The sequence below is a fragment of the Lingula anatina genome, chromosome 2, assembly GCF_051362555.1.
Source record: "Lingula anatina isolate TDL-2025a chromosome 2, LinAna3.0, whole genome shotgun sequence".
NCBI lineage: Eukaryota > Metazoa > Brachiopoda > Lingulata > Lingulida > Lingulidae > Lingula > Lingula anatina.
The window spans coordinates 49,239,410-49,256,500 of record NC_141768.1 but is presented as its reverse complement, the minus strand read 5'-3'; the positions used below and the strand labels follow the sequence as shown (position 1 = coordinate 49,256,500).

Here is a 17,091-nt window from a genome sequence, read left to right as displayed (position 1 = left end):
CATAATAATAAAAGCTGACCAGTGATACGATTGTAAACGCAAATTGTTGTCATAAGCGACAACACTCCCACTTTAACAAAAAAAAAAAAAAAATTATTTGTACAAACACACACACAAAAAATGCATTTATCTACCTCACTATATACTCAAACAAACACATATTCACTATATTATCTGTCACAAACAAACAAACAAAAATAAACAATATTACTTATTCTTATTCAAATTTACTTACAATTTATTGTTTAAACAATGCCACTTAAACAATATTGTAACAATATAATACATATCTTAATAGTCTACTTATTCTTATTCAAATTTACTTACAATTTATTGTTTAAATAATGTCACTTAAACAATATTGTAACAATATAACACATATCTTAACAGTCTCCCTCTAAAAATACTAATTTTGTGATGGGTCTATTATAGCGAGACGATTTAGTACGAACCGTCGCGCTACGCACTAAGCTATCTCTCCCAATCTTAACATTTTCTACTACAGCAAGAGGCCATGAACCACGGGGCATAGAAGCATCAACAATAAGGACAAGGTCCCCCCTCTTTAAATTTCGCTTGATCTCCCGCCACTTGGGTCTAGACTGAAGCAAAGACAAATATTCCCTAGTCCATCGCTTCCAGAACTGGGAAACAAGAAATTGACAATGTCTCCACAACCGTCTATACGCATCTGCTATTTCAAAATCACCCCAAGGAAGAGAGGGATTGTTACGGAGTAGTAACAGATGGTTAGGAGTAAGAGCGTCACAGTCATTTGAGTCAGTGCTGACTTTTGTCATGGGTCTTCCATTTATAATGCTTTCGCACTCACATAAAATTGTTTGTAATACCCAATCAGATAATGACTTGGTAGACACATTTGACAACAGTGCTGTCAGTATTTTTCTGACAGTTCTTATCATGCGTTCCCAGATCCCTCCATGATGGGATGCATGTGGGGGGTTAAAATTCCACTCGACGTCTCTGCGTCTTGTTTCCCTAAGTATTTTACTCTTGTCGAGCTGACGTAAGCTTCGCGCCAGCTCACTTTGAGCACCAATAAAATTCGTGGCATTGTCACTATAAAGTTTGGAAGGACATCCTTTTCTCGCGACAAAACGGAAAAACCCATTGAGAAACGCGTCGGTACTCAAATTTTCCAACACCTCAATATGCAACGCCCGTGTTTTGAAGCAAGTAAAAATGCATCCAAAACGCTTTACGTCAGAACGTCCTACTTTCACAACAAGTGGCCCGAAAATATCGATGCCGACAATATCAAAAGGAGGCCCCCCTGCGCTGCACCTGTCCTCGGGCAAATCCGCCATTTTCTGCGACATAGGTAACGCGTAGAGCTTTTTGCAGATTACGCAGTTTTTGACGATTTTCTTCACCAAATTTCTTCCATCGACTATCCAGTACTTCCGACGGACAATACTATGGGTCCACTCAGTTCCCATATGTGCTCCACCGTGAAAGTCGCGAATGATTGAAGAGCAAATTTTGTGAGATCTGGGCAAAATGGGGGGCTGTTTACATGCTAATGATGAATGAATAAGCCGACCGCCAACAACTAAAATCCCGTCCTTCACAATAGGAGATAACTTGTAGATTGCACTCGATCGCGAAATAACGCCGGACTCACTCAAAGATTGAATTTCACGAAAGAATACTTCGCTTTGGACTGCTCTGAAAATGGAATCTTCAGCTTCTTTCAACTCGGATGCCGTTACGTTCGTTTTTATGATGTCTTTTCCACGAAGATGTCTTTTGAATCGTAAAAGCCATGCCACAGCTTTGCAAAGCTTGTAAAAACTGGAATAATGATTCCATAACTTTTGTAAAGGTGAGACATCTCTTTCAGATACGGCTTTCTCAAGTTGTTCACTGACAATGCATGTGTGGATTTCAAGATCATTAGAAATGTCCCGAGAGGACTTTGGGCAGGACCATTTTGATCTGAATTCCGATAAAAATGCAGGACCCTTCATCCAATTTTCAGGCATTTCATCAACATTGCTTCCTCGCGATAAAATATCGGCTGGATTGGATTTGCCGGGAATCCGTCGCCATTGTTGCACACTGGTATTTTGTCTTATGTAAGACACCCTATTTGCCACGAACGTTTTGAAACGCGTAGTTTCATTTGCAATATAGGCCAACGCGACCTCACTATCACTCCAAAATGTAGTAGGCAACAAAGGTACATCCATTTCTTCGCGGATTAACCGATCAAGGTCAACAGCGACAACACATGCAGTAAGTTCCAGTCTCGGTATAGTGACTTGCTTTAAAGGCGCTAATCTGCTTTTAGCTACCAATAACGCAATACGGATTTTGCCATCACTACAGACTGATCGAAGGTATGCACAAGCTCCGTAAGCCTTTTCACTAGCATCACAAAAAATGTGCACCTCGGAAGCATAACTCGTCTCCGAAATAACACACCTTGGAAAATGAAGAGTGTGTAAATCTTTCAAAGATTCAATCCAACGTTGCCATTCAAGACTCAAGTCACCAGGCACCGGTGTGTCCCATCCTTCGCGCAACCGCGTTACCTTTTGAAATATCATTTTACCGCGTGTGATGACAGGAGATATCAATCCAAGAGGATCATACATCGAGGCAACCGTACTGAGAATGATACGCTTGGTAACAATCGCGCTTTCTTTGAGTCTGAAGATGTAATAGAAATAATCAGGCATGACTTCCCATTTAATCCCGAGAGCTTTTGCATGAGAATCGAACGCTAATTCTTTCACCTCTTTAGCTCTGTCATCAACAGGAATAGCTTTATTTAATTCGAAGTCATTTACTACGAATTGAGTGAGATCGAATCCGCCGCGGCTCACCGCGCGTTTTGTGCCTTCAATGACCTCACGAGCCTCTTTTCTGGTTTTCACGGATTTGAGCAAATCATCGACATAAAAAGATTTCAACACGGTGTTTCTGATCAATTCTGTGACTTCATGGTCTTTTACTGTGCGTATTAGAGCATAACAGCTTGCGCTCCCTGACCACTTTCCACCAAACAAATGGACGCGCATGCGATAGTGAACAAGATTTTCCCCGTCGCGCCATAAGAATCTGAGCGAATTTCTATCGCATTCGGGCACCATAACTTGATAGTACATGGCCTTGATGTCCGCCATTATCGCGTATTTATGTTGACGAAATCGCAACAAAATACCTAACAGCTTGTTTATGAAATCTGGGCCTTGTTTGGTCTGAGAATTTAGACTAACACCCTGACATTTGCACGCACAATCATAAACAACTCGCAATTTCTCAGGTTTTGAGGGATTCAAAACATGTCTGTGCGGAATATACCATACTGTGCCGTCGCGCAGATCAATTTCATCATCTGGGACTTTCTCAACATAACTATCGGAAATCAAATCCAATATGTTGTCGTGATATTTTTCGTATAACCCGTCTTTCTCCAGCTTACGTTCTAAACTGTGTAAGCGGTTGATCGCCACGTTCTTGTTATACGGAAATTTCGGACACCCTGTTTTCCACGGTATCGGTAACACGTAATGACCGTTCTCTTCACTAACAGTCGATTCCCACAGGGCCAAAACTTCTCCATCTTCTTGCGAGAAAGAAACCGCGCTCTCATTTTCGAGTCGCCATAAATTCTCAATATTTTCTTCAACCGAGAGAAAATTGACTGAAATATCAGATGCCAACTTTTCATTCAACGGGCCGTTCAATGTCCAACCTAAGCGCGAACGAGACGCGTAAAGTTTCAAATTTCCGCTTTCATCGCAACGTGTCTCTAACGGCATGATCAAATGCGCGTTGTCCATTCCAATAATAATATCTGCGTGACCCGATCCTGTGTTACTGAAAGGTATATCTTTCAAATACGGATACGCATCAGTGTTAACTCGCGAATTCGCTCGCACACGAATTTGTGGGATAACTAACACATTTGACAAACAATAGGAGACATTCAAATCATGAACAGGTGACACCTGAAATGACACAACGTGAGATTTTGTACTTTGTGAACAACTCAACGTGTTCATTTGATAGTTCAAGCTTTGTGAGTGTTTGAGAGAAAGTTCATTTGCAAGACGTTCAGAAATAAATGTTGAAGTAGAACCATTGTCCAAAAGAGCGGAGGCTATCACGTGTCCGTTTACTCTGACGGACACAATGGGCAGATTCACATGATTGGAATTAGAGTGAACACTAGCGTTCGTCACGGTGTCTGAAATGCCGTTACTTGCGGTTTTGGAGGACGACTTCTCACTTTGACCGAAATGAATAAACTTTGAGTGCTTACGTCCACAACCTGGCACAGTACACACAGTATTTTTCCGACAATCTTTAGCAAAATGTCCAGCTGAAAAACAATTGTGACATAAGCGATTTTGCTTTATGATATCAAAACGAGCTTGAACGCTTTTTGCCTTGAAGACCTCACAATGAAACAAATCATGCGGCTGATGACAGACAACACATGGAGGGAGATCACGCTGAACAGGGGGTTCAAAAGGGGGGTCAATGGGCCCTTGGGCGGTATAAGTAAAAGTACTAGATGACTTACGGCCAGGATGATATACAGGACTGTCCCCATAAACCGGGTCATTGGCCTCTGTTGCTTGTTGTGACACAAAATCTACAAATTGTGAGAATGTGGGATACCTTTTCTCAACACTTTTAATTTTGAGTGCTTTATGTCGCCATTTGTCTACTATCTTTACTCTACACCTTTTCACAATATCTAAGATTGTTTTTTGATTCTCAACTTCACTTAGCATGTCTAACTTTTCCAAAGTGACACTAGCAACTTGCAAATCATCTGCCAATTTTTGTAATTCATCTGGCGTATTTACATTTTTGCCTGATTTGAGATCATTAATAATTCGCTGGGCTACTAAGTGATCATTACCAAATCTGGCCTTCAAAATTTCCCGTGCTTTATCATAACCCGATTCACCAATTAGAACACAATTTTTTATTGCATCTTTGGCAGCACCAGACGTGTATTGCAATAACCTGGTCAACTTGACACTTTTATCGTCAATTTTGCTGTCAATAGTTTCGTCAAATACTGCACAAAAGCTATAGAAATCAGATGGATTTCCAGAAAATGTGTCTATTTCTGCTTTTGGTAATGAAAGTAAATTGATAAGTTTTTGCTCAGATAATTGTTCAGATTCACTTTCTGGTTTTAGACTTTTCATGTAAGTAACACCTGCTCCAATACCTCTTATGTAGCTATCTTGTACCTGAGAAAACCAAGCTTCACTGGTTTCAATGTCAGAGTCAGTTTCAAGTAGAGAATGATACGCATCATGACAGTTTTCAAAGCTTGTAAACACTTCTTTCAACTTACTAACGTTTGCGTCGACAGTCTTTGGTTCATCCGCGGCTATAGCACGCTCTATCACCCCAATCACCCGTGTAACAGCGCCCTTCCGTGCCCTACGTGCGAGTCGCAGCTTCTCGATTTCTTGATCCTTGCTTTCACTCATATTGTAGTTTCTTACATGGAGATGGTGTCGTCTTAGGGGAATTCAGTTGTCCAATGTCTAGATTTCTCTTTTCACTGTTGCGGATCCCACATCAAAACAAACAAACGACGGGAAATGTTCACACTTTATTTCACGCACACTGACATGGATATGGTGAAACTAAAAATAACAAAATAATGAAAGTCAAATACCAAACTAATTATACAAAATACACAAATATAACATAAATTGAATACAAATATAAAAAGAAATAATAAATTAATTATAAAAAAAAGAAAACGGAAATGTTGTGCAAATGATTAACAATAGAATTGAATACAATACGTACAGAGAAATGTGGCTTTCCCGTCCAGTGTTGATCCACAAATTTTGCCTACTAAAACTTCAGACTCGACGACCTGAGCCTTCGCTCGTCAAATACAACGTGGCCGCGCCCAGAACTACTGCATACAGTATTTATACAGAGCAAATGATTTGCATAATAATAAAAGCTGACCAGTGATACGATTGTAAACGCAAATTGTTGTCATAAGCGACAACACTTGCTTTAAATACCTCAAAGACATCTGCTTTTGTCATTGTATATTTTAAAAAAATTGATTTGCTGCTCTTCAATTATGTTGAAGTATGTGTAGTACTAATACTGTAACAGTATAGTTAGATATCCTTACCTTCTGTTACTTTTATCTCAGCTTTAAATGTCATTGGTAATCACAGTTGGTCAGAACTTGTCATATCTACATTCAAAATTAACATCTCAAAATTGAACAATGATTAGTTTTGAACAATGTTTTCAGTGCCATGGATGATTCTGTTGCCATGGATACATATTCCAGACCTGAGGTAGGTGACAGTTTGTTTATGTTTCAAGTGAAATAAATTTCATTAGTGATGTAGATGTGCATGACAGTATTTGATAAACACAGGCTGCTGGATAAACAGTGAGTGGATAGATAATTTATGTCTACTATAAACATTTGACAATCAAGTTGGCAAGCCAAGCAAATGTGCATCTTTCCCGTAGGTGTACATGTAAACCACTTGCCCACATCAATGTGCTGTAGGTGTACATGTAAACCACTTGCCTACATCAATGTGCTGTAGGTGTACATGTAAACCACTTGCCTACATCAATGTGCTGTAGGTGTACATGTAAACCAATTGCCCACATCAATGTGCTGTAGGTGTACATGTAAACCAATTGCCCACATCAATGTGCTGTAGGTGTACATGTAAACCAATTGCCTACATCAATGTGCTGTAGGTGTACATGTAAACCACTTGCCTACATCAATGTGCTGTAGGTGTACATGTAAACCAATTGCCTACATCAATGTGCTGTAGGTGTACATGTAAACCAATTGCCTACATCAATGTGCTGTAGGTGTACATGTAAACCAATTGCCCACATCAATGTGCTGTAGGTGTACATGTAAACCACTTGCCCACATCAATGTGCTGTAGGTGTACATGTAAACCAATTGCCTACATCAATGTGCTGTAGGTGTACATGTAAACCAATTGCCTACATCAATGTGCTGTAGGTGTACATGTAAACCAATTGCCTACATCAATGTGCTGTAGGTGTACATGTAAACCACTTGCCCACATCAATGTGCTGTAGGTGTACATGTAAACCAATTGCCTACATCAATGTGCTGTAGGTGTACATGTAAACCAATTGCCTACATCAATGTGCTGTAGGTGTACATGTAAACCACTTGCCTACATCAATGTGCTGTAGGTGTACATGTAAACCAATTGCCTACATCAATGTGCTGTAGGTGTACATGTAAACCAATTGCCTACATCAATGTGCTGTAGGTGTACATGTAAACCACTTGCCTACATCAATGTGCTGTAGGTGTACATGTAAACCAATTGCCTACATCAATGTGCTGTAGGTGTACATGTAAACCAATTGCCCACATCAATGTGCTGTAGGTGTACATGTAAACCACTTGCCTACATCAATGTGCTGTAGGTGTACATGTAAACCACTTGCCTACATCAATGTGCTGTAGGTGTACATGTAAACCAATTGCCTACATCAATGTGCCATCTGCTATACCAGTGACATGGTCTGCTTCAGCAACTGTGGACACATTATTCAGAACTGCTACATGGTTGAAGTTTCTATAGAAAAAGGAAATATTCATCCAACTTCAATCTATAAAGAAGCTATATTCGTTTTTATTATTTTATTTTATTTTTATTATTTTTTAAGGAGGGAGGGGGGGGACCTTGACAGGTAGTAACAAGTCCATTCATGGAGCAGGAATGTGTTTAATGATATGATAATGATATGATCATGATGTGATAATGCATAATTCATGGATACATTTTTCTTTACAGTTGTTTTCCATTATTACTTATGTTATGTAATATACATGTCCTTGGGGCAGAAATGTCACTTTTGGTTTTAGAGAATCCTCTGTGCTTAGTGCAGCTGTCAGTACAACTCTCAAATCAGTCCTTGTGATATCAACAGAATACAAGACACATATTTCACCAATTTCTCTTATTGTTGTTTCTGCTCTAGTCTGTGATGGGAACATCAGACCAGGTGGTTGCTGAACTTAGCATGAGTGAAGACCAACAGACACGGCTGAAGGCAGCTTTCCTACATCTATGTAGAGGAAACCAGGTATGACATTTTAACTTGTTCTTTTTGACTGTATAAAGATATGATATAATGATGTTTTTAAATTAAAATACCTGAATTGTACCTTAGAATCAAAAATAATGTCATATCTGGATTTTATTTTTGAGCAATATCGTTGGTGTAAAAATGGTGATTAAGTGGCCATGGCACCTTTTGTCAAAATGAATGTGAAGAGATACAATAATAATCAATTTCTGAGTTAAAAATGACCAGATAATGTAACAACAATGTTGCAACATAGGTGACCATCATCTTAGGAGATTGACTTATTTACCACCTGACTTATATCTCTCAGGCAGAAGCCCAGTCCATAGTGGATGATCTTTTTCCTCCCAAAACAACCAGATCTTTAGAACCTGGCTCTCAGTTGGATGCCATGGTGGCCACCCTCAGCAGGGACCTCATTGATGACTTTCCTGCCTCAGATCCCCGCTGGGCTGAAGCTATGCCACAAGGTAAGGCACTGTTATCCTTGTAATGTTAGAGCTATGCCACAAGGTAAGGCACTGTTATCCTTGTAATGTTAGAGCTATGCCACAAGGTAAGGCACTGTTATCCTTGTAATGTTAGAGCTATGCCACAAGGTAAGGCACTGTTATCCTTGTAATGTTAGAGCTATGCCACAAGGTAAGGCACTGTTATCCTTGTAATGTTAGAGCCATGCCACAAGGTAAGGCACTGTTATCCTTGTAATGTTAGAGCTATGCCACAAGGTAAGGCACTGTTATCCTTGTAATGTTAGAGCCATGCCACAAGGTAAGGCACTGTTATCCTTGTAATGTTAGAGCCATGCCACAAGGTAAGGCACTGTTATCCTTGTAATGTTAGAGCTATGCCACAAGGTAAGGCACTGTTATCCTTGTAATGTTAGAGCTATGCCACAAGGTAAGGCACTGTTATCCTTGTAATGTTAGAGCCATGCCACAAGGTAAGGCACTGTTATCCTTGTAATGTTAGAGCTATGCCACAAGGTAAGGTACTGTTATCCTTGTAATGTTAGAGCTATGCCACAAGGTAAGGCACTTTTCTCCTTGTAGTACTGTAGAAATGTCAAAACCAATTTGAATAAACAGTATTAGATTAATTGAAGTTGTCAGCAAATGCTTACACTTGTAAAAAGTATGGTATTAGTTCTGTTCAAACTCAATTTACAATATCTGATAATTTTTTCTAGATGTTGCCACCACTTCAGGCTCTCTAATACTACTCCATCAGCTTCAAGACAAACAAAAGGCTCATGGCTACCTTATAGGCTTCCTCAAGTCTGTTAAGCTCTGGGAAAAGGTTTATCTTTATTTTTATTATCATTATTGATAAAACAAAATAGGTATCAGCTTGGAATAATTGGTGAACAACTTTTCTGTAATATACTAAGTCTGTTTTTATGTCTATTATGGTATGATTATATCTGGTAACAATTTTGTGAAGAAGAGTTACAAATTGATAAAGTTTAATAACGATCCTTGTAATTTCAGCTGGGTACTATAACAGTGTGTGATACTGTGATGTCAACCAGGCTACTGCTGTGTGAAAATTGATAAAGTTTGATAATGATCCTCGTAATTTCAGCTGGGTACTATAACAGTGCGTGATACTGTGATGTCAACCAGGCTACTGCTGTGTGAAAATTGATAAAGTTTGATAATGATCCTCGTAATTTCAGCTGGGTACTATAACAGTACGTGATACTGTGATGTCAACCAGGCTACTGCTGTGTGAAAATTGATAAAGTTTAATAACGATCCTCGTAATTTCAGCTGGGTACTATAACAGTGTGTGATACTGTGATGTCAACCAGGCTACTGCTGTGTGAAAATTGATAAAGTTTGATAATGATCCTCGTAATTTCAGCTGGGTACTATAACAGTACGTGATACTGTGACGTCAACCAGGCTATTGCTGTGTGAACATGCAGAGAAACTAGTGGCAGCCATAGCTCTAAGACAGCTACACACACAGTAAGTGGATTTGTATTACACCTGTTCAGGATATAGGATAGCAATTTATAATTTTTAAAGGCCTGTTTGTAGCTGTTGCAGGGAAAGTTTGCTATCACATGATAATTTTTGTCTCAATTTTTAAGCATTAACTTTTTCCTTCTGTACATAAGTAATTTAAAAAACATCAAAATATAACCTATCATAAAAACACTGTTAAATTCGAGCAGGTAAGGACAATTTCATTAGGTTAAAAATATTCATATTTTATTGGAAGCAGACAACACAGCACATGTGTCTACATGTTGATGATAAAATGTCACCCGTCGTTTTTGTGGACCAAGCCAATATAAAATGTGATACTTTAATATAATGAGATGATATAATAATATAATATTTCCATAGAAACCCTCGGCTGGTGGACCAAGTGCTCAGAAAAGTGTTGGAAAAACGAGGACAATCTAAACTGCCACCTGGACTCACCCCTCATGATGTGTTTTATCGGGAAGTAAGTTTGCTCATTGTCTCTGCCTCTAACTGGTAAACCTTTCCCTGGGGGTGACATGAGGATAGATTCCTCTAACTGGTAAACCTTTCCCTGGGGGTGACATGAGGATAGATGCCTCTAACTGGTAAACCTTTCCCTGGGGGTGACAGGAGGATAGATTCCTCTAACTGGTAAACCTTTCCCTGGGGGTGACATGAGGATAGATGCCTCTAACTGGTAAACCTTTCCCTGGGGGTGACATGAGGATAGATGCCTCTAACTGGTAAACCTTTCCATGGGGGTGACATGAGGATAGATGCCTCTAACTGGTAAACCTTTCCCTGGGGGTGACATGAGGATAGATGCCTCTAACTGGTAAACCTTTCCCTGGGGGTGACATGAGGATAGATTCCTCTAACTGGTAAACCTTTCCCTGGGGGTGACATGAGGATAGATGCCTCTAACTGGTAAACCTTTCCCTGGGGGTGACATGAGGATAGATGCCTCTAACTGGTAAACCTTTCCCTGGGGGTGACATGAGGATAGATGCCTCTAACTGGTAAACCTTTCCCTGGGGGTGACATGAGGATAGATGCCTCTAACTGGTAAACCTTTCCCTGGGGGTGACATGAGGATAGATGCCTCTAACTGGTAAACCTTTCCCTGGGGGTGACATGAGGATAGATGCCTCTAACTGGTAAACCTTTCCCTGGGGGTGACATGAGGATAGATGCCTCTAACTGGTAAACCTTTCCCTGGGGGTGACATGAGGATAGATGCCTCTAACTGGTAAACCTTTCCCTGGGGGTGACATGAGGATAGATGCCTCTAACTGGTAAACCTTTCCCTGGGGGTGACATGAGGATAGATGCCTCTAACTGGTAAACCTTTCCCTGGGGGTGACATGAGGATAGATGCCTCTAACTGGTAAACCTTTCCCTGGGGGTGACATGAGGATAGATGCCTCTAACTGGTAAACCTTTCCCTGGGGGTGACATGAGGATAGATGCCTCTAACTGGTAAACCTTTCCCTGGGGGTGACATGAGGATAGATGCCTCTAACTGGTAAACCTTTCCCTGGGGGTGACATGAGGATAGATGCCTCTAACTGGTAAACCTTTCCCTGGGGGTGACATGAGGATAGATGCCTCTAACTGGCAAACCTTTCCCTGGGGGTGACATGAGGATAGATGCCTCTAACTGGTAAACCTTTCCCTGGGGGTGACATGAGGATAGATGCCTCTAACTGGTAAACCTTTCCCTGGGGGTGACATGAGGATAGATGCCTCTAACTGGTAAACCTTTCCCTGGGGGTGACATGAGGATAGATGCCTCTAACTGGTAAACCTTTCCCTGGGGGTGACATGAGGATAGATGCCTCTAACTGGTAAACCTTTCCCTGGGGGTGACATGAGGATAGATGCCTCTTCCTCATAAACCTTTCCCTGGGGGTGACAGGAGGATAGATTCCTCTAACTGGAAACCTTTCCCTGGGGGTGACAGGAGGATAGATTCCTCTAACTGGAAACCTTTCCCTGGGGGTGACAGGAGGATAGATGCTCTGTGTCAGCATTATATGTTATTACAGAATACCTCAATTGTCAATAATCCTTTTGGGACTGTAGGAATTTAACTACCTAAGAAATTTTGTAATTCTTAAGAAATTGTTTGTAATTCTTATCATCTGCAGACATTGTATTGTCTTGTTTTAAATATGGCATCATTTCCAACAAACCATATATCTGGAATTAGCACTGATGGAGTTCACAGTTATAAGAAACATGCTTTTCTCTCCTTAGGTATCTAGAATCCAGGAAATTGTGGAGGTTTTCCTGGAACACGAAGAGGAGCTGCTCACCTCTGATACCAGTCCAAAAGAGATGGTGTCCGTTATCTTAGCTGTCAATACAATAATAGAGGTAGGTGTGTAATCTTAGCTGTCAATACAATAATATAGGTATAACATTGTTGTCAATATTATAGACAATCCTCTGACTGTTTAAACAAGGAAAAAGACTGCTGATGTTATTTGACATAATGATATCATTGTCTGTTGTAGGATATGTTACATGAAGTCTGGCAGTACAGAGTGTCTACACATAATGATATCATTGTCTGTTGTAGGGTATGTTACATGAAGCCTGGCAGTACAGAGTGTCTACACATAATGATATCATTGTCTGTTGTAGGATATGTTACAAGAAGCCTGGCAGTACAGAGTGTCTACACATAATTATATCATTGTCTGTTGTAGGGTATGTTACATGAAGCCTGGCAGTACAGAGTGTCTAAAGTAGCTGTGTTCCAGGCCCCAAATCCACACATACGCGATCCTGAGTACCTGCCGTGGACCGCCTCCTCTGGTATGAAGGGAGTCAGGAATTTGGTGACAAAACAGGTAAAATTAGAAAAGTTGTCTCAGTTTGTTCTGTTGCTATTACTATTAGCCTAGATAACAATTGTCAGTTTGTTCTGTTGCTATTACCATTAGCCTAGATAACAATTGTCAGTTTGGTCTGTTGCTATTACTATTAGCCTAGATAACAATTGTCAGTTTGTTCTGTTGCTATTACTATTAGCCTAGATAACAATTGTCAGTTTGTTCTGTTGCTATTACTATTAGCCTAGATAACAATTGTCAGTTTGTTCTGTTGCTATTACTATTAGCATAGATAACAATTGTCAGTTTGTTCTGTTGCTATTACTATTAGCCTAGATAACAATTGTCAGTTTGTTCTGTTGCTATTACTATTAGCATAGATAACAATTGTCAGTTTGTTCTGTTGCTATTACTATTAGCATAGATAACAATTGTCAGTTTGTTCTGTTGCTATTACTATTAGCATAGATAACAATTGTCAGTTTGGTAAACTTATCTTGTGAATTCCCTCTGTAGTAATTATCTGAAAACCATACTTATTTATATGTGCATACAACATTTATGTGAATAAGTAGGCATGTGGTTTGTTAGTATATAAGGTTATATTTCTATGTATTCACAGCACCAGTTGACTGTGGAACATGCTGTTAGTGTTAGTTAATGTGATTAATTTTCTATGTATTCACAGCACCAGTTGACTGTGGAACATGCTGTTAGTGTTAGTTAATGTGATTATATTTCTGTGTATTCACAGCACCAGTTGACTGTGGAACATGCTGTTAGTGCTAGTTAATGTGATTATATTTCTGTGTATTCACAGCACCAGTTGACTGTGGAACATGCTGTTAGTGTTAGTTAATGTGATTATATTTCTATGTATTCACAGCACCAGTTGACTGTGGAACATGCAGTTAGTGTTAGTTAATGTGATTATATTTCTGTGTATTCACAGCACCAGTTGACTGTGGAACATGCTGTTAGTGTTAGTTAATGTGATTATATTTCTGTGTATTCACAGCACCAGTTGACTGTGGAACATGCAGTTAGTGTTAGTTAATGTGATTATATTTCTATGTGTTCACAGCACCAGTTGACGGTGGAACATGCTGTAAGTGAATCCCAAGACGTCCAGACACGTGGCGCCCTCCTGCAGCAGCTGGTGAACATCACTGATGTGTTGCTGGATGGATATCGCTGCCAGCTGGACTCTCTACGAATGCTGCCAGGGGACACAGAACACATGCTAGAGGTCCAGCAATCCTATACCCAGGCCAGACACAACCTTATCATGCCATTTGGTAAGTATTCTATCAGTACACTCTTTATCATGGTTTGTTAATAGGAGAAAAATACTGAAACTCACTTTAAGTATCTGTATATTTGGCAGCTTCACTGTTTAGATTTTTCTTTCTTATTTACCTTTTTCTTTTACAAATATGGATTCATCTACAAATGTGTTTTTGTTTGAATCATCCTGTTTCTCTGTTTACAACAAGATAGACAGATGCAAATTTGACTGAGAGTATGAGATGACATATTTTCTCTTTAGTAAAGTTGGAGCAGTATGACTGAGCTGCTGAGAGTATGAGATGACTTATTTTCTCTTTAGTAAAGTTGGAGCAGTATGACAGAGCTGCAGCTTTGGCTGAGAAGTATTTGGACTTTGGTATTTTGGTCAAGATATGTGAGGAGAGCAACAACCAGGAGCGTCTGCAGCGATATATGACACAGTATGGAAATCAGGTATCCTTTCACATGGCATGTTATGGGAATCAGGCATTGCTTTCACATGACATGGTATGGGAATCAGGTATGCTTTCACATGACACGGTATGAGAATCAGTATTGATTCACATGACATGGTATGGGAATCAGGTATGCTTTCACATGGCATGGTATGGGAATCAGTATTGCTTTCACATGACACAGTATGGGAGTTGGGTATGATGATAAGATATCATCCAAACATCTAGTATGTTTTAATTTTCAGATTTTTACAAACTAACATCTTATAAATAGTTTAAATGAGACTAGTTTAACTATAGTTATTTCAATGACTTATCAAATGATTTGCTTTGTTCCAGGGTTTCTCAGACTTTGTCTTCAAGTGGTACATGGAAGAAGGTATGTGTGGCAGATTTGTTGAGCTAATGTTACATAGTCCTGCTGTAGTCTTACACAGTCCTGCTGTAGCCTTACAGTCCTGCTGTAGTCTTACACAGTCCTGCTGTAGTCTTACAGTCCTGCTGTAGTCTTACACAGTCCTGCTGTAGTCTTACAGTCCTGCTGTAGCCTTACAGTCCTGCTGTAGCCTTACAGTCCTGCTGTAGTCTTACACAGTCCTGCTGTAGTCTTACAGTCCTGCTGTAGTCTTACACAGTCCTGCTGTAGCCTTACAGTCCTGCTGTGGTTAGGGACAAACTTTCAGTAGGTAAGATTGACTTTCACTCTCTTGCCTTTTGCATTTGAATTCTTGTTCACCCTCATGTCTTTTGCTCTCTTGTTCCTGTTCATAGATCATTTGTTTATGCTTCATGTCCTCTTCTATGGAGAGTTGTTAGAGTTTTAACCTGACAACCTAGGCTTCATGTCCTCTTCTATGGAGAGTTGTTAGAGTTTTAACCTGGCAACCTAGGCTTCAAGTCCTCTTCTATGGAGAGTTGTTAGAGTTTTAACCTGACAACCCAGGCTTCATGTCCTCTTCTATGGAGAGTTGTTAGAGTTTTAACCTGGCAACCTAGGCTTTCACCTTTGACTCTTTTATCTTCATGTCTTCTTCTATGGAGAGTTGTTAGAGTTTTAACCTGACAACCTAGGCTTCAAGTCCTCTTCTATGGAGAGTTGTTAGAGTTTTAACCTGACAACCTAGGCTTCATGTCCTCTTCTATGGAGAGTTGTTAGAGTTTTAACCTGGCAACCTAGGCTTCATGTCCTCTTCTATGGAGAGTTGTTAGAGTTTTAACCTGACAACCTAGGCTTTCACCTTTGACTCTTTTATCTTCTTGCTGACTCAACCACTGGCTTTAGACAACCTTGAGAAACTGGAGCTGTCTGTGTGCCACCAGTTTGTTAAATGATGCTGTCTCTGACGAGATGCATTCCATTTGAAGTCTTCGGTCAAATTGCAGTTTATTTTTAACTACACTAGCATAAACCATATTTGTATGGTTTAAATGATGGCTTAGAATATCAGCATACTCTAATTGGATTGGTTTCAGCTTCTCAAAGGCTTCATTCAAGTTGTCTTTTTACTGGATCACTGCCTGATAGTTATGGAATTCAAGCATTAAGGTTTCCATTTCATTGTAGAGTTTAATTATCTGTCTCAAATAAGCGGCTCTGGACAATTCCATTGTCTCTGCCCTTTCACTTAACACCTCTATGTGTATTACTGGGATCCTCACTCATGCAGCCATGATTACTAGCCGATTCACCTTTTGTACTGTAAGGAAATGTTTCACTTTACAGTACAAAAAAAATAAAATAAAAAAATAAAAGGGAGAGTGACAACTTATAGTGTGCAACAGGGCCAAAATAACCAGGCCTCCTTTGAATTTGTGAATTAAATAAATATATGTAGAACTTCAACCCTCCTGGTTGCAATATCTGATTGATTATTATTATTATTATTATTATTATTATTATTATTATTATTATTATATGAAATAACTCTCACAGTCCTTTTCCTAAGTTTTGAAAAAGTTGTCACTGTTTTAAATATCTGGCAATTATTTTCTGTGACCTGTTGTTTTTATACATACTAATTTGAGTCACCTGTGATTTGTTTTTATATTTATATATATAACATTTTGAGTCATTTTCTGTGATTGGTTTATTTCCCAGGCAAGAGGGGCAAACTGTTGACCCAGCCCCTGGTCCACAATGCTGCACTAGGACGGTTTTTACAAGCAGAAAATACCAAGTTTCTCAGCTGGCTTCACGAGATTAACACAGGAGAGTTTATGCAGGTACTACCTCTGGTATTTAAGATTAACACAGGAGAGTTTATGCAGCTACTGCCTCTGGTATATAAGATTTACACAGGAGAGTTTATGCAGGTACTACCTCTGGTATATAAGATTAACACAGGAGAGTTTATGCAGCTACTGCCTCTGGTATATAAGATTTACACA

General features: G+C 39.6%; 2 protein-coding genes across 5 annotated transcripts in view; one reads left to right on the top strand and one right to left on the bottom strand.

Annotated features, from left to right (window-relative positions):
* The window catches only part of LOC106181491 (nuclear pore complex protein Nup133), a 33,160-nt gene that overhangs the window by 12,410 nt on the left and 3,659 nt on the right, over positions 1 to 17,091 (top strand). For all 4 annotated transcript variants that reach the window (XR_015333068.1, XM_087005876.1, XM_087005874.1 and 1 more), the window contains 12 exons: positions 6,287 to 6,332; positions 8,032 to 8,136; positions 8,450 to 8,609; positions 9,329 to 9,438; positions 10,006 to 10,112; positions 10,497 to 10,599; positions 12,378 to 12,497; positions 12,833 to 12,976; positions 14,043 to 14,256; positions 14,568 to 14,701; positions 15,043 to 15,082; positions 16,802 to 16,926. Coding sequence is in view for 3 of the 4 variants with exons in the window: in XM_087005876.1 (XP_086862002.1) it covers positions 6,287 to 6,332; positions 8,032 to 8,136; positions 8,450 to 8,609; positions 9,329 to 9,438; positions 10,006 to 10,112; positions 10,497 to 10,599; positions 12,378 to 12,497; positions 12,833 to 12,976; positions 14,043 to 14,256; positions 14,568 to 14,701; positions 15,043 to 15,082; positions 16,802 to 16,926 (1,408 nt within the window). In the remaining variant the exon portion in view is untranslated. The remainder of the gene's footprint in view (positions 1 to 6,286; positions 6,333 to 8,031; positions 8,137 to 8,449; positions 8,610 to 9,328; positions 9,439 to 10,005; positions 10,113 to 10,496; positions 10,600 to 12,377; positions 12,498 to 12,832; positions 12,977 to 14,042; positions 14,257 to 14,567; positions 14,702 to 15,042; positions 15,083 to 16,801; positions 16,927 to 17,091) is intronic.
* Positions 920 to 6,207, bottom strand: LOC147763798 (uncharacterized). Its single transcript, XM_087007034.1, has 3 exons — positions 5,818 to 6,207; positions 1,646 to 5,648; positions 920 to 1,047 (listed from the first exon to the last, which is right to left on the bottom strand). Exons 2-3 carry the CDS (start codon positions 5,487 to 5,489, stop codon positions 920 to 922), a joined length of 3,972 nt encoding a protein of 1,323 aa, XP_086863160.1. The 5' UTR covers positions 5,490 to 5,648; positions 5,818 to 6,207.

What these genes read in the sequence shown, in the direction of transcription:
- LOC147763798 (XM_087007034.1), bottom strand. Translation starts at nt 5,489, where the DNA reads ATGAGTGAAAGCAAGGATCAAGAAATCGAGAAGCTGCGACTCGCACGT. An exon ending in TCGTGAAATTCAATCTTTGA is followed by an intron (nt 1,048 to 1,645) that starts GTGAGTCCGGCG and finishes TGGTGCTCAAAG; the next exon opens with TGAGCTGGCGCGAAGCTTAC.